General features: G+C 38.0%; 1 protein-coding gene across 9 annotated transcripts in view; it reads right to left on the bottom strand.

Annotated features, from left to right (window-relative positions):
- Nucleotides 1–15,824, bottom strand: part of CTNND2 (catenin delta 2) — a 587,661-nt gene that overhangs the window by 11,718 nt on the left and 560,119 nt on the right. For all 9 annotated transcript variants that reach the window (XR_010990241.1, XM_068161999.1, XM_068162005.1 and 6 more), the window contains one exon: nt 3,376–3,502. Coding sequence is in view for 8 of the 9 variants with exons in the window: in XM_068161999.1 (XP_068018100.1) it covers nt 3,376–3,502 (127 nt within the window). In the remaining variant the exon portion in view is untranslated. The remainder of the gene's footprint in view (nt 1–3,375; nt 3,503–15,824) is intronic.

The raw sequence follows: 15,824 nt of genomic DNA, 5'->3' as shown, positions 1-15,824 counted from the left end.
CATTTTTTCTGTCTTTATGCATCTATGTATGAACAATTCCATTAGAACATCAACTGCTATTGGGTTTGTACTTGATTCTCACACACTGGAGAATGTAAAGGGGATCACTGGCACTGATCACAAAGACTTAGAGCTTGCGATGCTTAAGAAAGAGAAAAGCAGAGAATATGTAAACTGAATTCTGTATGTTTAGGTGCCAGTAGATATAATGCACTTTCCCTGTTGTGGAAGGCTGAGTAAAGAGTACAAAATGAATGGCAGAGCACCCCAGAGCCTCATGAAGGTACAGTGGTCTAAAATTAACTAGTGCTGGTACTTACTTCTACACACTTCCCTGCCTTCATCCAGAAATTTGACTTGTCAAAAGAACCTCAAAAGCAGTAACAATATCCTTGCTTAAAAATAAAGGAAAAAAGAGTGAAAAAACCCCACTGCACAGAATCACAGAACGGTAGGCATTGGAAGGCACCTCCAGAGATCATCGAGTCCAACCCTGCTGCCAAAGCAGGATGACCTAGGGCAGGCCTAAGGCATACACGAAAGACAAACACATTTGCGAAGTTTGATTGTGAGTTATAGTTTTCAGAATCTATAAACTATATTACCTTTTCCTTTTTTTTTTTTTGGCTGAAGTGTAGGGAAGCACAACTGAAGGTGAATTCTGGTTAGATTGGTTCTGCTGGCACTGCCCTCCGAATTTACAGAGCAAACACGAGACAGCTGGGTTTCTTTATTAAGCTATCAGAACTAGGGATAGCTTTTAAATCACTTGCCAATAGTGATGTAATTCTAAAGCTGAGAATTCAGCAGGTACAAAGAAACGTGACATTAAATTACCAAATCAGCTAATGGCAACTTAGGCCTACTAGGAGACAAAGCAGAATGAAAACCTTGACGAAGTCACTAATGCAGGGATGTATTTTGTTTCACATAGACAGGTAATGCTTTTCATCACTCTGGTGTTTGGAATAAAATTGACTGATAAAGACAAAACCAACTCTGTTTCCTGTGGGAATTATCTCACTCCTCCCATGTAAGAAAAACTGCTTTCCAACAAGTGTTAAAATCCAGAAGTGCTCTCTTTCAGAGTTTTCACTGGAAGTAGATATAAAATCACAGCATAGTTTTATGCTCTTAAATGATACAGAAGACTCAAGTTGAAGTATCCTATCAGCAAGTCCTAGGGATGGATGGAACGTTTTGAGTTCTTCTACTTCAATTCTTTACTCCAAGGTAGGATCCAACATACCAAACTAATTCTTGAGAGATTTTCATCTGCAACTGAAAATCTCTAATGACAGAGACCACATAACTGCTCCAAACAGTCTGTTCCATTTTCCATACTGTTAGGAAATGTTCCCTGATGTGTAGCCCTACTCTTTGCTGCTCATTATCTCAATTTGTCTACTGTGAAAGTAGAGAAAGTTCATGCCATTCCTCTTCACAGCTGGCTGTTATGTGGTCCAATACTCTTCCACTAAATCCCTTTTGTATCTCTCTTATTTGAGTTAAACGATTACACTCCATTCACTGTGTCCTCATATCCTAGTTCCTCCATCTCTCAATTCATTTGTGCAATTGACAAAAATCCATGAATCATTTCTAAAGAACTTTATTCTAGCCAGATATTCTCCTTATAATTTATTTGTAAAGGATTGAGTATTTTTTTCCTTTTCTCAAATTTCTCAGAACCACCTTGAATTCCAATAATGCCCTTCAAAGTACATGATCTACTGCCAGGTAATGGATATCCTTTGTATATTATCTGGGTCATACTGAAGAGTACTGGGTCCATGGCAAACCTCCACACAAAGCATTCTTCCACTTTGGCAGTTTTGTATTTACCACACATGACATGTTCAGGACTCTTTGCTAGCTTGCCCTATTCTTGTCTGTGAAAAATCTGTGCAAGAATCTTATTGATTACAGCAGATTTCATTTATTGACTGCTCTTTCCACAAAGCACTTTAACTATGTTCTAGCAATAATTCAGGTGGATTTTGTAGGAACAAATTGTACTGAAGCAATGCTCAATCTGATATGGATACTTCTAGTTAGACAGTGATTTATATTACTATGTAGAAACAGATACTCCTAGAGTTAAGCAGAATCTTATGGTCCTACTCTCGCTGAGGTGCTCAGGATGTAATTGTTTGTTCCAGCAATTTTCTAGAATGAAGTTGAGCTGACAGGTCTGTAATTACATGGGATCTCTTTCTTTCAGAAACAGCCACTCTATTTGCCCTTTTGCAGTCTTATGATAACTAATGATAACAGTAAAATTTAATCTAACATTTCCTTAAGTATGTTCTCGAAGCAACAGAGTAGCAGAAGTGAGGAGATAGTTCTGGCAAGTGACAGAACTAAGATCTCAGGGCCAGACATTTCAAGTGTCTTGCATTTACAGTCAGAATTAGATTTTGGAGAAGTGAAAAAGGAACAAGAGCCCTTTACAAACTTGTGTAATGACAGACTTTGAAAACTGAATAGCAGCTCACTGGAGTTCTGGCCACATTTTCAAATTTTCTCAGTGGCTGTTCTGCAGCACTAAGATGAAGCTTTGAGGTAATCAACAAAAAGCACTCTTAAAAACAAAACTATGGGACAACGCTGATGGTAATAATCAGTTTGGGCAATTTTAATCCTAAACTATTGGTCTACCTATGGAGTGACAGCATCTGAGGGAACAAGTAGTAAAAAGCACACCTGAAAGGCTGACTGTTTTACTCTCCCTGCCTTAGATTTTCCCCAGGAATGTTTTTTTTAAACCAAAATATGTTCCACCATAGAATAAGAAGAGGGGAAAATACTGCATTTCTGAATAGAGAAAGTAATTAACATTGCAGCATAAGTTGAGATACTTAGATGAATCAATTGTATTGATCATAGAGAATTAATGATGGTGTAAATATGCCATCAACCTTACATGAAGACCTATGGTCAATCTTTTGTTAAATTTACACATGTGTATACGCACATTTATACACATAGAATGAGAATAAAAGCTGACAAAAAAACTTCTGCTAAGTGTGCAGTGTGGTCATAAGCATCAGTTTTTATGTGCTATTAATGGACACCGTTGTCCTTAGATCTAGTCAGGTAGTACGAATCGTTCAAGGACTGCATGGCAATTCATAAGGCAGAGTTACAGAACATTCTTTCTGCTGATAAACTTTAAAAGGACATGTTAAAAATAATAATACTAATACTAATACTAATAACCTGGTTTGAACTGGTAATTTAGGTTAAAGAACACATTTTACGCACATCCACCATTGCTAACAACGAATCTGGATGCCAGTGGCATGGCTTTAAGAAGGAAAATGACAGTGATGCATTACCTGTCTTCGCTTCAGTCTGAAAGCCTGGTCTTACCTGAGCGGTTGTTAGGAGACATGCGCACAGGAGAGATGGAAGGCGTGCGTGATGAAGAGTATGGTCTTTGCCGATCCCTTTCTATTGTTGAAGATGAGGCTACAAAATGATATTGTGACCATCCATCCTGCAACATCAAACAGTGTGACAGCAGTCAGTGAAAACATGACACACCTCTGCATTTCAAGTACAAAGTATCTTCCTCTGCTGTTTTCACCATTTTTTCCCAAGCAGGCTATCTTTTTCCTGCCGCTGAGTGGCAAATATTCTTAGCAGCACAGGATACAGTGCGCTGACTCTGTTGACACACCAGGAGCAAAATTAAAGTGCAGAAAGTTCTGAAGTAACACATTTAAGAAAGACATAAATCATGAAAACACTGAACAGCTTTTAGTCTGACTTTTATCATAGCTCTGTCTTCTTCCATGCCTCTATTTTCACATTGCACATAGAATTCTGGCTATGAAAATATCGCAAATCATAAGACTGCATGTTTTCACTGTGAAAATCAGGTTTTGCTTACAGTAATTGCTACCTTATAGGGCATTGTGGAGTAAGCAGATGGGGCAGCACTAGGAGTATCAAAATTACTGCAGTTATTTAGGTATCTATAGTCCAGTTATATTAACTACTAATTTGTTTACACGTGAGGAAAGAAGAATTGATGTGCTTTCCTTGCTGCAACCATCTCCATGACATACAGGAAGAAATTACATTATTTCTCTTTAAAAATGTGGTAACATTGATGAATTAAAAAAAGAACCAAACCACAAAGTTCTATAAATATAAGAAACAGCTAGTTCAGAAATAAAAAGGGAGAGTGTAAATAATTTATATTTTGTCCTTGCACCATAGTAGAATGAGAGAATCCCAAATAACATAGTTTACGTTTTTAAATGAATATTTAAAATACTGTGAAAATATTGTGCGAGGATAAACTGACTACTGCTTGTGCTCCTATTAAATTATTGATAGCTTTTATCTGTATAAATCAGCAAGGAAGAGTTTTCCCAGTCTTGCACTGAAGGCACAAGCCTTTTAAAAAATCCTGCTTTCTGTTGTGCTCAGTGAAAACTGAGTCAAGCACGTAGCTTGGTGCTGAAGAAAAGTTTTGCAATGAAATGCAGACTAGACAGAAACACAATACAGTATTGCCAAAAAACAGCTGGGATTTTCCTCTTGCTTACAGAAAAATAATTCTCTGTTGGGGTATTAAAGAATATTCCTACCTACCACCTCAAGCTCCTCCAGACATCCATCCCTATATCCCACCCGCTCCCATCCTCTGCCTTTGCCCAAGGCATCTCCCTTGACTTTGTCCCTCATACAGAAGGCTCTTGGAATTGCTTGAAAATTCCCTTGCAAGCAAACTCATAGGAAAGAGAAATCACCATGAGTGTGAAGCAGCAGGAGGAAAGTATACAGTCATACCTAATGTAAAGGGAACTGTTACAAGTAAATTAGGACAGAGAGAGGTGACACCTATCTATGGACTCTGACTGTCAGTACTCCTTACACAACATATTTCTACAAACTCGTTATCTCAGTCATCATTTCAATGGAGAGGGAAAAAAAAAAAGGAAAAAATGGGAAGAGTGAAGTCTGGGACTTCATAACTTTCCCTAGAGCCTGTAGTGAGCATTTGTCCACAGAGCTCCCTCATGTCCCTGATATTTCATAAAGATTATAAGAAAATACAAGGGGAAAAAAGTTAATTAGTAAACAATAATATTTGCTACTAATTTCCAAGTTTGTGAGCCTGATCAGTTCAATGAAGTAAGTCAGACAAAAAATGAAGTCTAACACAAGTGTTGGGGTGACCTGGAGTTACTTTGGACAAAACAAGGCACACTGATATCACTGTATCACAACCTTTATATTGTTTTTCGACAGCATTATGGGCAGATCCCAGACCTCACAGTATTTCCAAACCATAATATTTTTAAGCCATCTACCTTTAGCACTTTTCTGCTACAAGGAACAACCTTCTTTCCTTGGAAAGGTAAACAGTTTGTAACAAAGTTATTAAAACTATCCCCATCAAGAATTCCAAAAGCTATTAGTGTTGAATATTGAAACTAATTTTTAAGAGCCTGAAGGGAGTATTTTCAATTTAATGCTGAGATAAATACCACATGATGTGATGGCTGCTCTCATTAGTTTGTTTCAGCTCTAGTGCCTGTAATGAAATTTAATTAAACTGATTTGGGTACTTAAAGGTACAGTATATAGCAGTATACTCCTGTAGAGGAAAAAGGTAACTCAAAAGAAATGTGAGACTGCATTTCAGAAACCAATTTACCAGCCACAAATATGATCTAGGAGAAGAAAAGTAAGACATAAAAACACCCCCACAACAAATTGGAAAGGAATACAATGCAATTCTGTTACAGAATGAATGCAGTTGTTAGCTGGCAGCAATCAATAAGAGGTGGCAACTGCACACTACAGGAGGGCACAAAACAGAGTACAGAAATACCACTACATGTCCTTATTGGCTCTTCCCAGGTATCTTCCACTGGGTGTTTCCCTATATTTTGACTATAATGAATATATGTATCCCCCCTCAAACATACCCCTAAAGTCCAAACACTACAAATTGATTGGCAGAGGTATATTTCTTACAATACATTTTGGGAAAACTGCAGGGATTAGATTTGCAGGTGGGGGCTCCATAACCACTGTAGAAAACAAAAGTGATACTGGAGTCTCTCTGATCACCTTTCACTGGGCATAAGGAATGAATAAGTCCTTTATCTCTCTGATCAACTTGAATGTAAGTATTTTTCTTGGGCCTCAAAGGAAATAATTGTTTTGTCAGGGTGACTAAACTTACCGTGCCAAATATCTTAGGAATCTATAATTTGAGTTTTCCACATTACTCTTTTTGTGTTTAAAAGTAGTGAAGTCCTTGACTTGAGAAGATGACTTGTGGAGGTAGGTGACATTACACATGTCATTTTATCATTTGTAGTACAGAATCATTATGAGAACTGCATTAAATTAAGCCCTTACAGAAACTGACACCATGCTAACACAATGGGGAGCCAGAGCTCCTGACTAAAGAATTCACAGATTGAAAAAAAAGAAAAGAGAGAGGACCAGATACAATGTGCTGGCCAAAGAATGGGTGGTGGAATTGGGGATGGAGCATCAACACCACCAGCCTCACTGCAGCGCCCAGCCTGGATGATCTTGTAGCGTCCACTCAGAAAGAAACCTCACATCACCCCACGTGCTAGTAGCCACACCAGTAAAAAATGAAAACAAGCTCTACCCTCTGACTATGTTGATTAGCTGCTAAGATGACACTGACTTAAAAAAACAATGAGTGCTCTAGAAAAACTATATAGTTGTCACATGCAATTGGTATCTCTCAGTACTGAGGAGTCTACCTGACTCCTGGCCACGGATGTCCTAACACTGTCAGGAAGAGAGCAACTTCTTGGAAGCATAGAAATCCCACTACAGAAAAGAAACAAAAGTGATGCAACAAATCCAATAGTGAAATAGCCAGAACCTTATAAACTACAGAAGGTAAGTGTATCCTGCCTCCCTCAAGTTTACAAACTTTTCAGCATGCTACTTCTTGCTTCAGGCCTGATCCTCTTGTAACTTAACAGACTTTTTTCAAAAGGACTTGAAGCATACAGGACCAGACTCGTTTTGCCATTCTACTTCTTTACCTGTAAAGCGAGCATTTTATTGATTCCAGGATATTAATTTCAATATTAACTACTGCTGTAATGGTAACAGGCTGTAGCAATATGAAGTTCTGAGAGGCAACCGCTTGCAGGAACTGGTAACTAGACCCAGCACAGCATTAGTAGATGATACAGCAACAAGACAAAGTGCCTGCAAGTATGCAGAGTAGGACCTACTCGCTTTGAAACTCAGCCAGACATTGCTCTGAGTTGCTGGTGGTGCTTCCCTTGCAAGCTAAACCATTGCTGTCAGGTTAAATGAAACATCCTGACTGGTGTGCACCAGTGTGACACTGTCTGGAGTAAAAGATAAATCTGATGTGAATTAAGTCAAGGCTCATCAGACTTACACATGTCTGGGCAATTCTTCACTGGGAAGCTGTTGTCATGATGCTAGTAAGACATAACAGAAATAAGAACTGGATGAAATTATCTACATACATTGTCATATGAAAGTTACGTGCATGACTTGACTGCAGTGAGAAATCCAAAATGGTAACAAGGTTGGGGTGATCCACATATCCAGCTCACAGAGCTCTTAAATGTGGTGTTTTTTTGGATGGGGTTTACAACTTGGGATTGTATTATTTTCTTTAATATAAGAATAATAAATACATTTCCCAGTGCTTCTTAATAGAGAAGCCTCAACAGAGCCTGACTTCTTTCCCTCTGGCAGCAGAAGCTAACCACCCCACTCCACTCCACCTGAATACTGAGTGTGCTAGCAGGATTGCTCCTTGTGTGCCAGTGAAGCAGCCAACAGGGAAATGTCAGCTGCAGAAGGAGAGACAGAGAGACTGCTGTTCCCTAGAAGAGCCCCTGCCTTTCTATTTGAAGCGTATTTATTTTGGAGGAGGGATTTAGACTAAATTCTCACAACTTCTAGAAGTCTAGAAATAAATCAGAAAGTTTTAGAAGAACTATCCAATTTAAAAATAAAGGTGTTCCAAAGCTATTATCAGTAAATGATTCCTGAAAGGATTGGGCTTTCTGGTTTTACTTGTGTAGTTTCCAGGAAAACTCAAAACCAGTAGAGAATTCCTGGGCATTGACTCATACACACAGTATCACACAGTATCGCCAAGGTTGGAAGAGACCTCGAGGATCATCGAGTCCAAGCTGTCACCACAGACCCCATGACTAGACCATGGCACCAAGGGCCACGTCCAGTCTCCTCTTGAACATCTCCAGGGATGGTGACTCCACCACCTCCCTGGGCAGCCCATTCCAATGACTAATGACTCTCTCGGTGAAGAACTTTCTCCTCACCTCCAGCCTAAACTTCCCCTGGCGCAGCTTGAGACTGTGTCCCCTAATATGATATATTCTGAATAAATCTACTTTGCTGATATTTTGTTTACTGCCATCAGATAAGCAACGATCAATTACCAGTAGTATATTAACATTTTGGCTCCTAGAATATTGTCTTTTGCTTCCAAAGTGGTAACTGAAGATATGTTGTTAAAGAGAGCAGTAGTGATTGAGCCTGGCATTCTCCCAGCTTACACATCAGCAATTGCTGTTGAGGTCAAACCCCCTGAACTAATTCTGCATGAAGTCTGGAAGTGGAAATCTGGAGTAATTTCATTTGCTTCAAAAGACAAAGTGTTGCTGACTCAAATTATTCTGTTTGTCCTTCTCTCCCTAAGAATTATAAGCCCTCAGAATGAAGATACAAGATGAAGACATGGACCATTAAAGTTCATCTTGGTTTGATGATTTTAGTATTCATGTTTACTGTATAATTTCCACGGGCAATGAAATTCAGAAAATTACTTAAAAAAGAGAAACTATCTTAGTTTGGGTCATTAAAACACATTAGAATAATTTGGATTAAAGTACAGGAGTTGCTCACAGAATGACCATGTAGCTGAAGTGGTTAAAGGAAAATAGAGCTGGCTCTCATGCCTTCTAATAGTGCTGATGAAGCCAGATACTTACTGGTTGCAGGGCTGGGAATACAACACCTGCTGGTCTGTGAGCCTGGGAGGAAGGCCACTCACTACGCTCTTGCACAGACACAACCAAGGGCAGAGGACAGAAACTCCTCTGACAGCACCACAGGAGTAGTGCCATCACTTGAACCAAGGCAAAGAGCAGTTGTGGCTGGGCAGAGCAAAGGATCCAGCTAGCTGAGGGGCAGAGCTGCTACTGGAGCAACCACCTTTCCCAGGGGCTGTCAGCCTCTTGACTCAGGGCCTGGTGCTGGGGGGGCTGCCTCACAGCACCCTGGCCAACACAGCCATGCAAACCACACATGCACCTCTTCAGTCTCTTTTCTTAAGATGTGTAGGGGCCTTGACCTCAGCACTTCTTCCCCTTTTACTCTGCATTTCAATGTACAAATGGGTTTTACATAACACCGACTGTTTCTGCATGCCAGACGCAGCGTAATCTCAATTGCTTAAGAAGCTGAAAGAGAAATATGTATTTAGGGCAGCATGAGGCTTAAAGAAGGCCTCCTAGTCAGACAGTCATTAACCATGGCAAACTGTCTAGCACCGGATGAGATTATTAAGCTTTCTGTAGGCTCTTTAAGGTTACGTTTTCAGAATCAGTGTTTAAACTCATTCTTTTCCAAATGAGACCTGTACCTCCAAGCCTCCACCTCAGCTTCTCTGAAAGCAATGGCATTATTCTCCTGTTGTCAACATTCCAGCCCAAAATAATTTGGAGTATTTTCTCTCCCTGTTTTTCTCTTGTCATGACAGAGCCTGAGGCATCACTTTCTTCTAAAGTATTTCCCAGTTTTTAAACTTGATAACACCACAGATGGACTCGGCCAGTTTTCTCTTTTTAAAATGCCTTTTGTGTGTGCGTGCTGTGTTATCACCTTCTGGTCACATATCTCTACTGTTGTTTTACTCCTCATCCCTTGATTTTAGCTATGAAGAGAGACATGATAAGGGGGAGATATGTTAATTACTTGTCAAATCTATCAAAGTGAGAACCAGATAGGTAGCTATCCCTGGTTGTTTTACACAATGCAACTCTGAGATGTATCAGGAAATCACTGAGGCATTGCTTTCCCTATCCATAATTAATTATTGATTTCCTGTTGTGTGAGTTGTGAAGATTGAAAGACCTAATCTGATGAATAAAATAGATGTAAGAAGAGGAAATCGTATGTAAGGTAAAGCACGAAGGACAAGACTTCAGATACAGTAGAGTTCATTATTCATTTTGCCAAGGTTGTATGCAACTAAATTATTAACCTTTCCAAACCCTGGAATAAAATGAAATAAATTCACTTTGGAAACAATACTGTGTCTATTAAACAGAGGTAAAATGGTATTAATATATATTAGAGGAAATGAAGGCAGTATTTGTCTCTTCAGCTAAAATATCTGTTCTCTTATTTTCATACAAGGTGTATAAGGTATAATTAAAATGGTTAGATCACAAAGAACTATTTTTGCTTATACCTTGTAAGAACAAAAAACCTTGCATCCAAACCAAGTGTTTACAACTGGTATTTTACTTATATGTTAATTTTCATTCTAGTACTGAAATTTCACCTATCTTAACATGTTTATGTCCTTGAAATGCAAACTCTGGCTCTTAGCTGCAAAATCTCAGGAGTAGGACAAATACTATTTCATTGTCAGGGTCAGTTTCTTAAGCTTACTGTTCTCACAAAGACTAGATACTAATCAACACCTCTGATTATTTTCATGGCTTAGATTGCAAAATCAACCAAGTACCACTCCTATATTACACCTGTAAACGTAAAAAAACAGAAACAAAAAAATCATTATGATAAATGTGTATGTACTGCTGTCCCTTAGGGTGAAGAACAGTATAAGATCAGTGATACTGACTGTGATCAAGAACCATTAGGACTCTGGGCTTTCTGAAGAGTGGCACTGTGGCTGTAAACTAGAATCATTTTATTCAAATGAGTAACTGCCTGATAAACAAGGAATCATCCTTTTAGAACAATCACATATTGTCAAAAGGTCAAAAGTTCTTGCGTAAATACAATTAAACTAGAGAGTTAAAGAACTGAGTGATTTACTTCTAAGCCGCATGAGTTTTAAGTATACACTGCTTTCAACATGTAGTTTACCAAAACACATTTAGACATGAATAATAAGAAATGCATATTATTTTTTACTGAAACACCTGTAAGAGTTTTTGATTCAACAAGTATGAGTTTTAGTATTGCTAACTCAAACAGGAATGTAGTATTAGGAATGCAGCATTAGGAATGCTGTGGCCAGCAGGAGCAGGGAGGTCATTCTGCCCCTGTACACTGCACTGGTTAGGCCACACTTCGACTACTGTGTCCAGTTCTGGGCCCCTCAGGTTAGGAAGGATGTTGACTTGCTGGAACGAGTCCAGAGAAGGGCAACGAAGTTGGTGAGGGGTTTGGAACACAGCCCTATGAGAGGCTGAGGGAACTGGGGCTGCTTAGACTGGAAAAGAGGAGACTCAGGGGTGACCTTATCACTCTCTACAACTACCTGAAGGGAGGTTGTAGACAGGCAGATGTTGGTCTCTGCTCCCAGGCAGCCAGTACTAGAACAAGAGGACACAGTCTCAGGCTGCGCCAGGGGAGCTTTAGGTTGGATGTTAGGAAGAAGTTCTATACAGAGAGAGTGATTGCCCATTGGAATGGGCTGCCTGGGGAGGTGGTGGAGTCACCATCACTGGAGGTGTTCAGGAGGAGACTTGATGGGGTGCTTGGTGCCAGGGGTTAGTTGTTTAGGTGGGTTGGATTGGTTGATGGGTTGGACATGATGATCTTGAAGGTCTCTTCCAACCTGGTTTATTCTATTTAAATTCTATGTATTGGACCAAAGCCTACAACTCTGATTTTAGAGGAACCACAACTTTTCTCTAAAAGCCCTTTGTAAAATTAAAAGTAATAAAAAAAAGTTGGGAACTGCCACTGAAACTTTTCATTTCTCTTTTCTGCAGGAAGACATAGCTAGAGGTCTTTTATCAAAACAAATTGTATCAGAGAGGAAATGAAGTACACATCCTACAAAATAGACACCTACCAAAATATAAGGTTCCTTTCTTTGAGTCTGAAACATCAGACATATTTAGGCCATGCTAAAAATTCTGCTAGCAGTTTTAGGAAGAGAAAAGGGGATAAATATGAAAGACTTCCCAGAAGTGTTTTCTCCCCACCCATTATTAATGTACAACATCAAAGAATCAAAAGTAGGATACTGATGTACCAGCTTAGTATTTCATTGAACTTGGATTGAATTTACATGTACTAGCCATACTAAACAAACACTTTTAGCCTCTTTAGAGGACCCAGAAGAATCAGGGTGATGATGGCATAAGCATAGCAACCCAGAGGATCATCAGCAAAAGATGGTCATGAACAAGACCACCTCTGAAAAGAAAAAATAATTTTGATTATCATAGTAACAAGTATAATTTCATTTCCATCCCCTCTGTGCTGCTTAAGTGTGCTATTACTACTAGTAAAAGTTCTTCTGATCTGTTTCATTTGCAGCATTGTAAGTGGCCATTGAACCTATCCATTCAAGTTTGCTGGGAGAAACCCAGTTTCTCAATCATAGTCTTTACTACAGGTTCTTTTATCTGTGTCTGAACCTGGACAGGAAACCATCAAGCATGTAAGTTAATTAATAATTCTATTCCTTCTGAATGGTACAAATCCTATTCTTTGAATGAAGTCTGGAGAAAATTATAGGCAAGAATTAAAACTGGTTTCTATCCATGTGCATCTTTAAAAGACTTTTGAAAGTCTTCAGAAAGACTTTCTAATCCAACTAAAATTTGTTTGCCATTAATTAATGTTATTTATATTTGTTTTAAAATAATATTTTTTTAAAGTGGAATAAAAATGTTCCAACTCCAACAGACACGCAGATGATTTTCTCAGGTTATCTATACTCTATATTTGGGGATTAAAATCCTATCTTATTCTGAGGAACTGCACTTTTGAGGGGGGAAAAAAGTCTGTAGATGTGACCTTCTACTTCAGCATAACCCTGTAGATTCTGGATGCCTACTCATACCTCTTCCCTAAGGATACTTCAGAAACTTCAGTTACGTAATTCCCTCCAGAAAGAAGGCTCTAAGTCAAAGATACTGAATCCTGGGCTGCATTTTAAATATTCCTTTCTTCAGAGAAGTTCAAAGAGTGGAGTACTTTAGAGACAGACTTTATACAACTATGAGATTAAATTTCCCTCTTCTAAATCTGTGCTTTGTAACCTTAAAATGGACTTTGGTTTTCAAGTGGAAAATATGATCTCGTTTCCACATAAATGAGCTAAAGCTGAGACTCACTATCAGTGCTGAGAATACTTTAGGGTCACGGTTATGTATGGCTCATCCTAGATAACTGTTTGGACAAAATTTCATTCTTTCCTTCTCTGTTTAGCACCTCTCAAGTAGGTTTTGGGTAAGAATGGTGCCACCTCTCAGCACTTCTTAGTGATAGTTTAGGAGAATTACTGCTAAGTTTAGTTGCTGAATTACCGCTTGCTAAATTCTCAATGTTACAGGAAAGCATTATCAGGCATTTTAGGCCCTCATGGGAAAAGTAAAATTCAAGCAGAGCTGCAGACACTTTTTAAGCTCACATCTCAAACACCAAGGTTTATTCCTTGAAGTGTTCCCAAGCTTTCTTTGTTCACAAATAATGCTTGAAGTCCATTTTTTCTATGTCCACACTGTCTTTTACAAAGACATACACCCCCTCCCTTTTTGTGTATATATGCATACATATAGGTATTTGCCAGGAAAAACCATGCAGTTGACACACAGACATACAAACATTTGCAATAAAAGGCCATTAGTTTGCTTTTAGTTGTGCTTAGTCATCATATCTGATTTGGGGTTCTGTTTGTTTGTTTTTGTATTTGTTTGAATACTATTCAGTAAACCAGCCTGTGCTGGTTTCAGGAAAATCCTGTCATCAGTACTTGAATTTTCAGTTCAGCACAGACTGTATCTTAGGTTACTGCTAACATACCACAGCCAACATGGAAAAGGTTTTAGAAGGAAACATAAGTACTGAAATAACTGAAACATGAGTAAAGGAATAACAGGTGATAATACTATCACCTACTAGGAGTAAATAAACCTTTTTTGAGAGTGTAACAAAGAATGTAACTGTTAAAAAAGGGCAACTGTATAACATTATTTTTAAAACTACTATTATACAGTAAATAATGGAATTCAAAAGTAGTAACACAGATAGATGAAGATAACATATTTGTCTTAGGCCAAATGCTAAGAATCTCTCCCATTCCTTTTTCCTTTCCTTTTTAAGAATTCAGCCAGAGTTTATACACATTTTTTTCCACGTGTGAATACTTCTGAATACTTCTAAAGTTTTATCTATATAGTTCAGCTCAATTTATTTGCACAATTTACTCTTTAGGTGCCATGATTTTGCTCATGATATGCAAATTCCTATTGTATAGACAAATAGGGTATTATTTAAGCAGGCTACAAATGTTAACATTCACTTGACAAAGCTTGAAGTGATTCTTAAAAAGCAGTCTCTGGGAAGGGATATGCAATCAAACGAAGAACTAAGTTAAATGAGAAGTGTATACTACACAGTTATTTTGAAGACAGTAGCATCAAGGTAATAAGCTAAACAAAAATCCAGACTAGCGTTATCATTCCTTACTGAAGAGGTTTTGTGTCCCTAACAAAGACTATCAAAAGAGTAGAAGATTATTCTTTCATCTCTGGCTACTACCTGTTAAATTCTGAGGCACAGAAAATATGCCTTTGTTTTAATGAAGAAATGCTTCTTATTTGCACATGCACTGAGAAAAGCAAACCTAGCTTACATGAACACTGCATACTAACACACAGCATAAAATGTAGAATTAATAGTAATTCAATACATACAAAACCCCCAAGTAACACTAACTTTTATTTTTCAAACACTGAATCCAATGACTTCGATGATGAAGTATTTTAACAAAAATGTCATTTGATAAAAAGCTGCATTTAAAGTGATCATTTAAATGTGAATAACATTTTTAGGCAAGAATGACTGAAGGAAAAAGAAAGTATATATTTGAGGACTGCAATTATTTTTACTATCTTGGTTATAGAATCTCTAGCTTCTAGAAGTGCTCACATTATGCTTTTTAAAGAATTGAGTATGTTAATTCCACAGAAATCCTCCCTTTTTCCTTTATTTAATATCAATTCAGGAACTAACTTAATTCCTGGTTAACAAAAGAAAGTACTGTCATATAACAGATGATAAAATGCTGTGCTTTAACTATCATATTATGTTAGCTAAGGATAAAAAAGATTTACCCTAACATGGAAAGATATTTCTGTCTAAAGTGTTTAAATGAGATCTTCTCTGATGTCTCCTCTCCTCCAAGCAAACTCAGTGGACAAAAAAATTAACTAGAAAGAAAACAGCATAACTACTATATCCTGTGTGACTAGCAAAACCATATAAATTCCTATATTCTCTAAATATTTTACCAGAAATAGTGCATAGATACATTCATGTAAATAAAGCTTTCTCCACGGGCTTGCTTAAATGCTGTGCACACGTAGAAGGCATTTTATTTCTGCAGTATTAGCACACTGTCACATTTTATTAAGAAAAAAAAGTATTAGAAGGAAAAGACAACACTTGGTTAAGGAAATGAAATTTTATTACCTGAAATTAAATAGTGCTTCTAACAACCAAAAAAAACAGTCCAGCCATGCTAATTCTCCCAACTGTACTTATGCCTGAAAGAAATCTCCATTGTTCTTATTAATAGG

Source organism: Melanerpes formicivorus, unplaced genomic scaffold (assembly GCF_026170545.1).
Source record: "Melanerpes formicivorus ecotype bairdi unplaced genomic scaffold, bMelFor1.0.p_v2 SCAF_61, whole genome shotgun sequence".
NCBI lineage: Eukaryota > Metazoa > Chordata > Aves > Piciformes > Picidae > Melanerpes > Melanerpes formicivorus.
Note: the sequence above shows the minus strand (reverse complement) of the source record. Positions and strands in the feature narration are given on the sequence as shown.